A 9,879-nucleotide genomic window follows, 5' to 3' on the forward strand; every position below is an offset into this window, starting at 1 on the left:
TTATCCCATCATATGATTGCTTGCACCGTTGTCTAGGTACCAGATATTAGAGTCACTAGATTTCTCGTCACCACGTAAGTTCAGTTTTGGTGTGACCTTCTCCACATTCAGCAACATCATGTTCACATCCTTGTCTCGATGCTCCGTTAACAGCAACGCAGGTTCATCATCATCAATGTGAGCCATGTTAACCTCAGCCTTTTGATCTCTAGTGCGTTTGGGCTTAGTACAGTCAACTGCAAAATGCCCATACATATGACAATTGAAACACTTAACTTTGGATCTATCACGAACCAGTCGTCCCCCTTCCTTGTTAGGACTCCTCTGATTAGCGAAGGTACCACCACTTCCTCTGTTGTTTCGTCTTGCCCATTCTTCTCGAGTCATCAACAACTTTCCCTCATTAGCTTCCCTCCTCGTCCATTCTTCTTCTGTGAGCAGCAGCTGACTCCCACCTCCACCGCAGTTGTTCGATCCCTTCAATCTCTCTTCATGAATTTTCAAGGACCCAACAGTTTCCTCAATAGTCATCTGTTCAATATCGCCAAACTGCTCAATCGTTGAAGCTATTTGTAAGAATTTTGTTGGAACAGCTCGCAACAATTTCTTCACCACGTAACTCTCCTGAACTTCTTCACCTAGAGCCCTGATGTTTGTCACCAAATTGTTAAGTTTCATAATGAACTCGTCAATTGGCTCTATCTCTTTCATTGTCAATAACTCAAACTCTGCCTTCAGAGTTTGTATCTTGGCTGTTCTTACACGATCTGCACCGAGACACATAGTCTTGATCGCATCCCAAGCTTCCTTTGCTGTGTTTTTCTCCGCCAACGACAGCAAAATGTCTTCCGGTACACCTTGGTAAATCACTGCCAAAGCGACCTTATCGATTTTTTTAACAACTTTGCCCTTGGGGTCCTTGGGGTCAATAGCTTCCCACACACCATGTGCCTGCATATTCACCTTCATCTTTATAGACGACGAAGCATAGTTGCTCTTTGTCAACATCGGATAACTCAGACCCACTCCACCTTCCTTGATTTTGCTCGGCTCCATCTCTACGGTTTTGGGCATATATTTGGGCATTCACCACGCAACCAACCTCCGATACCAATTCTTGTTATAGGAATGCCCACCTGATATATATGGAAGTAAACTGTATGTTTGAAATTGAGAAAAACAAAGTGTTGCAAAGTCTGTGTCGTCTTTATTCATTAGTAAGATTACAAATATATGAAAAATACAAACGGGAACTAATTGCAAGAAAATAGGAACTACATTCCTAAAACTACTCCACTACTTACCATTATTCAAGTACTCTCTTAAAATGACTCCACAATTTATATGACCTAGTCATAACAAGCTGTTGACACAAAACAAACACACACAAATATAAATAAACATTCAGACAAGCTTAAGATTAAAACCAACACAAGTTACCAGACATCAACTCAATATTAAACATTTCACAAAAAATGCCCAAAATTAAAAGTAAAAACAACTGTCAGGTACTAGGATACCTGTCAATATTAAAATAATAGATTTCAAGAACATTAATATTATACTCGGCTACCTATTAATAGCAATACTTTTAGTGGATGTGAAATTTTGAAAAACATAGTATTACTAACAATGCATAGAAGTAAAACAAATATGTTAAGAAAAGATAACTAAAAACATAAGAAAATAACTTACCTAACCATCAATGAGAATTGAGATTGAGCAAACGTCCAATAACCCTGTGTCTCGCTACGAGGTCCAAAATCTTACCGAGTGTTACCTCCACTAAACAGGAATATAGTGTCAATATGATGCGTTGTAATATCATATCCAACTTTAATGAGTCACATAAGTCGTAGTCTGACCGAGATGCTTCTAATAAGACTCCAATCATCTAGCCATACACAGAACTGCCTAAATATACAAAATAATTCCTCAAAACTAGAAATGCAAAGGCAAATATTAAATAGACTCTCCAAACTACCCCTCAATAACAAAACTAGTCCACAATAATTTATCCCACATCCCCTACCACATTATACTTATTTGCATTTACCAACTTTAATATATAATAAGCATTTTAAATTAACACATAATTATACTTTAGTACAAAGAAAATAATTCTTTTGCTAAAAGTAGAACTAGAATTGCCTGAAGTTGTAAAGTTATTACATACATGTTACCTACTTGAAATCATGTTGTAATCTTTTTGATAGATACAATTAATTTTAATCCTTTTCATTATTTTCATACTTCATACATGCCTGCAGTTTGATGAATTTTCAAGTTCTAACCTGAGAAGTATGACGCCAATAAAATGATTTATAAGTGCCTACGAACCCAAGGCTGACCAAGTAATATATTAAAGTATAAGCAGAAAATAGATACCTCAAGAAAATGGAACAACATCTCTCTATTGTAAGAAAATTCATTTAAAGTTGCCTCTGGCATAGGAGTTCTGCACCAAATTATACTGTCATACGACTTAAATTGTATTGGTAAAGTTTGGGATAGATAGGTCTATAGAGTGTTGAATAATAAAATATACCTAGCACCATATGCTCCTTTTATAAGACCTTCTATATATGCTGCCCCTTTTGAAGCATCAAGCACCATGATCTAAAAAAGTCTAAAACGTCATACTCAATAGCTTCTGCATAGAAGCGCACCAGCATTTTTCTCTTTGAGAGAGCATTGGCGGCATAACTATAATTTTCTGATTTATCCTTTGAGGAACTGTTAAAACTTAATAAATTATCAGCACGCCCGCAATGCACATGGTACTTGCACATCAGAAAGATGCATTCTTTTATAATTATCTAAACAAACACAATATAGAAATTCACCCTGGCATCAAGAGATGAATTGTCTGGGCAAATATAGACACACATATTGATTGAAATCTTCAATGTCTATAAATTCCCCAATTTTTTCAAAAAAAAATGAATATACAACCCATAAAACAAATCTTACACTGTTAAAAATAAAAATAATGAAATGATAAATTCAGACTAAATAAGATAAAAATATATATGTACAATACAAGAGCCAAACACTCGTTAAACTACATTGTATTTCTCTTTCACCATCTTAAACTAATAACCAAAAGAATATATATATATAATACAACCTGCACCACTCAAAAGTTTACTCAATCATGCTGAAAACGTGCTCCTTAAATTACTCCATAACTTCCATAATATTAGGGCCCTCCTAACAATACTAAAACAAACTTTGACTAAGATGGACTGCTGCAATTTCAGTTTCCAGCCGTAAACACATTGACAGCAATATTTTCAAAATAAAATAACTCAAAATATAAGTTTAAGATTAAATTCCAACAACCACCTTAAACTTGTCATCAACTTGTTTGGCTTTCCACTTAGCCGCCTGGATTTCAACCTGTCCGGTTTTTCAACTCAGCCCGTCTGGCATTTTGTGGCGCGTCTGACAATCTTTATCAGCATTAATTGTTCTTTTCCGATAAGCCCAAATCATCCAATGATTATCTAGCCTACATGCCAACCATGCAAATATCACTTCATCGAAAAAATCTGCTCATGTTTCTGAGGCTTCTCTAGGGACTTCTTCCCAGCCTTGGGCCCTCTTAGCTGTTCCTAAGGCTTCCCTTGGGACTTTTTCCCGGCCTTCGGCCTTCTCAGCTAGAGCTCCTTCGGATCTCCTTAGCTTCCCCTTTGACCACTGTCACATCCATTATGGCATTCATACACCTTTCAAGGGCGTTCACCATATGTAACACCTCTATTGCTACAACCATTGCAACGACCACCAGGAGGAGCCCCGTAATTTCCAGAATGATATCCAGAAATTTTATTTGCATCACCATGCTAGACCAAACCAAACACCAAGAGCTGCATTCGAGCAACCACTACAAGCGCAATTCTGCAGCAGCCCTTAATTTCTGAACTTGCAATACACTCCAACATGCATTTGCATCACTTGACCATTTTGACTAGCCTAACAACTCCACTTGCCGACAAGCTCTTTTACAAATCTCCCTAAGTAAACATGTTTTCACGGACTATATTTCCATTATCACCAGCTTAAAGCTCTTTTCACTACATTCCCACCAACCTGTTCCTATTTATAATCTTGCTCCGCAGCCTCAATGGAGTTTTTAATTTGTGATACACGTATGTTAACTGATTTTTTTAAATCGATTTCAATATTTTCTATGGCATGAAATACAAATATGTGTATGTTCCATACAAAGTTTGCACATATTAAATAATCGAGGCCTTCTAATATTGTCTAATGTAAGCTTGTTATTAAACAATTACCGAAACTCAAAACTCCCTCATTGGAGACTAGTGCACCAATTTTGACATTGTTGACAATATCATCAAGATCTTCAGCGGTTTATTTGATGTCTCCACTCCGTGAGTTTTGAACTTGCTCCGCCATTTCTCTGACTTCAGCAGCATGTTGGCCGCACCTCTGGATGCACAAACCTCGCATGTTTCCTCAATTCTGTAAAACCATTCCACAACACTTGCTTATCCGTAGCAGCCAGCGCATACCCTAGAGTTGCCCTAATTTTTAATGAGTTAAAGTAATCAACACAGGTTTTGACAAAATCTGAAAGGTTCGTTCTGATGTTAACTTATGGAGGGGCCTCCAAAGAAATTTGTACCCTAATTACCAAATGGGCAGTAACATGGTCAACCGTGTAAGTTGTCACGTTTTACTATGGTGATCAAGTTTCCTCTGTAAAACTGTATGATAAACAGGTCTATATAACATAAGCACCTTCTAACCATCCGATTCATTGGAATTTCAGTGCCCATAAAGTCATCATCTTGTATCCCATCATCCTCAATATTTAACCACGAATAAATGTCTTACCCTAGATCACCAATATCATCGAGAACATCTAGATCTCCATCCCTGAAGTTGCCCTTCCATCAGCAATGCAAGCAATCACTCGCTCAACTCTCTAAACCCTCATTGCAACACCCTTACATCGACACTCCACTGCAACTTGCCATTTCCGCCGTACCAACATGCATGCAAGGCCTAACATATAGACAAACTCCACAGAATCATAATTTTGTGTTCCGAACAATTCCTCTGCTCTTCGCTATAACTCCACACGTCCTTAACTGGACTCACACTCCAAAAGTCCATTAATCGTTTTCATTTTCTGCCAACCCCATCTGTTCGCCACCATTTGCTATCAAGCACATGACTTTTCTACTCTGCCACTTTAACCTGACCAAGCTACCTCCTGTACTTCGCTCTACACTTCCCATCCACTTCTTTCATCACCTTCTTTCTCTAACTCTCTCTAGGCTCCCTGTACCACCGTGCTCCGTCTGATAACAGGGAACAAAAAAATTGATTATCAACACTAAACTTGCTTTGAATCCCATAGACTACTTAAACCATTGCAGCAAGCCAGCAACGAGATCATCACAGAAAACAATCAATAATCTATCGACGTAAAACCTCTCGGCGATAGAGCCTCTCCCATCATATTTTTCTGGGGACTTCAATCAAACACCCGAGTTACACACAATAGAGCCTCTCCCATAACACCAAAATCTAACCTTACTTAAACAAAACAAACCCACTTTTAAACCAACTTCAAGATGAAGAACCTAGTCCGGTATTTTATCGAACATATGGTCAAAACTACGCACCTGGCGAGACAATCGCCACCAACCCACCTCCACTATAACCGGATGGGGAAAATGGTGCATCACCCGAGTCCTTGTCATGCCACAAGGATCGGTAGCTCTGATATCATGTTAAAAATAAAACTAATGAAATGATAAATTCAGACTAAATAAGATGAAAATATATATATACAATACAAGAGCCAAACACTCGTTAAACTACATTGTATTTCTCTTTAACCATCTTAAACTAATAACCAAAAGAATATATATAATACAACCTGCACCACTCCAAAGTTTACTCAATGTGCTCCTGAAATTACTCCATGACTTCCATAATATCAGGGCTCTCCTAACAATACTGAAACAAACTTTGACTAAGATGGACTGCTGCAATTTCAGTTTCCAGCCGTAAACACATTGCTAGCAATATTATCAAAACTAAATAAAACAAAATAACTCAAAACATAAGTTTAAGATTAAATTCCAATATACACCAAATTAAATAGAGAAATGGAGCAACAAACAGAACAACTGATAAATTGCATGAATAAAACATGGATACAGAGAGAGTAGTCCAGAAACAGATATAGGATCACTACAAGAAAAAAGGCTAAATTCGACCGAAAAAATCGGTCGAATTTAGCTTAGTTCAACCGTGTGCGGTCGAATTTAATTAAATTCGACCAATTTTGAATCGGTTGTAATAAAGGGAGTCGAATTTATGAGTTCGGTCATATTTACCTAAATTCGACCGGCTAATTACGATTGAATAATTATGACCGCTTAAATTCAACTGAAAAAATTCCACTAAGGGCGGTCAAATTTAAATTTTCATTTGAAATTTGAAATTCCCACTCAAAAAATTGAATTTTCTGAAAAAATTGAAAAGTCCGCCTAAATCGTGAATTCGACCGTATTTGATTGAAAATACAATTCTAAATTTAACTATATTCGGTCAATTTCACTAACACCATTTAAAAAATATAATGATTATTAACCAGGAACCCAGTTTCCGGTCTTGTTCGTGTTCCGGTACCCGCTTGTTCGCGCTGACCAAGTTTATTTTGGCCGAGTTAGTTTCTCTGTTCTTTTGTCCATTTCTATACAATAATAGCGTAAGCACAATCAGAGGTTGTATCCATGTCGGTGTAATCAGACTGAATAAAATGAATTCACAACTAAACACAAAAATAAAACAATGCCTAGTATCATCATCAAACTGATTACTCTACAAAACATAGTCTCCATCACTTTTGTAACTCGAATTCGAGTTAAGTCCACTCCAAACTCCACCGCCACCCTCCACCACCTCGGAATTCAAACTTTCCCCTTCAAAAACCCTAACTAGATAATACCTCCTTTTATACTCCAAACCCACATAGCCCATATAAATCACACACTGCACCACATATCCAACAATCCAACGCCACAACGGCACCTCAAGAGCCTCATTCCAGCTCATAATCATAACGCAAGTCGAGACCGCGACAAACGCTAAGTTCCAAATTAAATCGAGAATCATCACGGACTTTGAGTACGCCCAATCGTTCTGCAGCTCTTCGATCTGCTCTGTTGCTGATTCGCAGACGCGCATAGATGGTTCACGCATCAGGCGACAACTACTGGCGCGGCGGAGGAAACGAGCGGCGTTGTTGAGACTGGTAGTGCGGTTAATGAACCGATGGGCGAGGATGGCATTGAAACTACACAGTAAACAGAGAAAATAGAGAGATGTTTAGATTTGAAAATAGAAGACATAAATATAAAAACGTATATGCAAACAGTAATACAAGATCAGTTTCTGAGAGGCAAAATTAAAAGGTATCTACAAATGAGTGAAGGAAACGCGTGTAAGAGTGCGTCTGAAGCATTTGGTAAAGATGTGATTGAAGGAAAGAAGAAGATAGAACTCAGAGAATAGGAATAGGAGAGTAATGGAGGCGGATTCGAAAAAATAAAAGAAGTGGATGAATGAGATAGTAGGGTTTTTTATTGGATTTGACAAGAGTTATGGGCTGGGTTGGCTTATTTATGGCGGCCTAGATAAAATAATATTTTTTAAAATTTTCTTTTTCTAAGTTAAAGTTTTAATCCTAAATTGTTATTTCGAATTTTTTTAAATATATTTCACCATTTACTTTATTTTCATAAATTATTATTTATAAAACTATTTTTATAAAATAATTTTCGTTATAAAATATAACGAAAATTTCATATCAAAACAATTTAATTTGGTTTGCCATTTTAAAAGTCAAACATCACTTTGACTACAACAACTAACTAGTGTTTAGTACTGAATTGGTATTTCAATTTTTTTAAAAATATTTTTCATCGATCCAACCTTACAAATGTCGATAGATATATTTATTAGTGATATACCAAAAATTTTAGATCAAAACAATTTTATTTGGTTTGCCATTTTAAAAGTCAAGCATGAGTTTAACTAGTACAAATAACTAGTATTTAGTCCTGAATTGGTGTTTCTATTTTTTGAAAAATATTTTTCATCAGTCCAACCGTACAGATGTCAATAAATATATATATTAGTGATATAACAAAAATTCCATATCAAAAATTTTTACTTGGTTTGCCATTTTAAAAGTCAAGCATCAGTTTGACTAATACAACTAATTAGTGTTTAGTCCTGAATTGGTATTTTGATTTTTTAAAAAAATATCTTTCATCGGTCCAACCGTACGAATGTCAATAGATATATATACTAGTGATATAACAAAAATTTCAGATCAAAATAATTTTATTTGGTTTGCCATTTGAAAAGTCAAGCATCAGTTTGACTAGTGCAACTAACTAGTTTATAGTCCTGAATTGGTGTTTCTATTTTAAAAAAAAAATATTTTTCATCGATCCAACCATACGAATGTCAATAAATATGTATATTAGTGATATAACGAAAATTTCAGATCAAAACAATTTTATTTGGTTTGCCATTTTAAAAATCAAACATTAATTTGACTAGTATAATCAACTAGGGTTTAGTACAGAATTGGTGTTTCTATTTTTTAAAAAATACTTTTCATATATCCAACCGTACAGATGTTAATAAATATATATTAGTGATATAACAAAAATTACAGATCAAAACTATTTTATTTGGTTTACCATTTTAAAAGTCAAACATCAGTTTGACTAATAAATCTAACTACTGTTTATTCCTGAATTGGTATTTCGAATTTTTTAAAAATATTTTTCATCGATCCAACCGTACGGATGTCAATAAATATTTTTAAGTACGACCGCTGGAATTCAACCGAGGCCAGTCGAATTTAGCCGTGTCCAAAGGATTAGACCGCCTGCGGTCGAATTTAACACCGGTCGAATTTAAATCAGTTGTATTTAACCCTATTTTCTTGTAGTGGATACAAACATATATTGCTTATAGATCGATATAATCAATCACAAATACTAGGTCAATTGATAGATATAGAGATATATATAAAATGGAGAGATGATATAGATATATATAAATAGTTGATATAGATTCTTACCGGTTAAGGCGTAGGTAATTAATGTCTAGCCATAATAAAACCCTAGCACGGGTCAGAAGGAACATATGTGAAATAATAAAACCCCAATTCTATTGGGATCTAAAGGCGGGGTTGCAACATTTTGGCAAAAAACGAGTCGGGCATAAAAATTTGGCTAAAAATTTCAAAAAAATTCTAGGAGAGGGGCAGAAATATAATTTTTTTGATTTATACTTTTATGCTAAAAATATTAAAATTTTGGCTATACAATTATGCTAAAATTACTATATTCAAATTATTTTCTCTTATTGCTTGCACAAAATTATATAATGATTACGTATTTTTCTAATCATCATAATATAATAAATTCGTAATTAAATAATTTCAATTAATTTTTTATGAGAAAAAAGTATTTATATAGTTTCCTCATTGATTCATGTTTTGATTTTTGCAAAAAAAAATCAACGATTCAACCGTACGGATGTCAATATCTATATATTTTAAAAATGTTCTCAAAATTTCATTTAAATATAAAATTATTTTCTTTGTGATGTTATAAGTCAATTAGTTATAATCATTGTTTCGTCTCGAATTGATATTTTGATTTTTTTAAGAAAAATATTTCCCGATGATCCATGCGTATAAATTTCAAAACCTATGTATTTTAGTGATATTTCAAAAGTTTGACAAAAAATAAAATATATTTCAATACAGATTTGAATGGTTAACGAGTTATTTGACTGATACCTTTA

General features: G+C 35.0%; 1 protein-coding gene across 1 annotated transcript; it reads right to left on the bottom strand.

The window, feature by feature from the left end:
- On the bottom strand, positions 1-1,056 carry LOC141713775 (uncharacterized). The gene has a single exon (XM_074517349.1). It carries the CDS (start codon positions 1,054-1,056, stop codon positions 1-3), a length of 1,056 nt encoding a protein of 351 aa, XP_074373450.1.
- Positions 1,057-9,879: the final 8,823 nt, after the last annotated feature.

Source organism: Apium graveolens, chromosome 3 (genome assembly GCF_009905375.1).
Source record: "Apium graveolens cultivar Ventura chromosome 3, ASM990537v1, whole genome shotgun sequence".
NCBI classification, from domain to species: Eukaryota; Viridiplantae; Streptophyta; class Magnoliopsida; order Apiales; family Apiaceae; genus Apium; species Apium graveolens.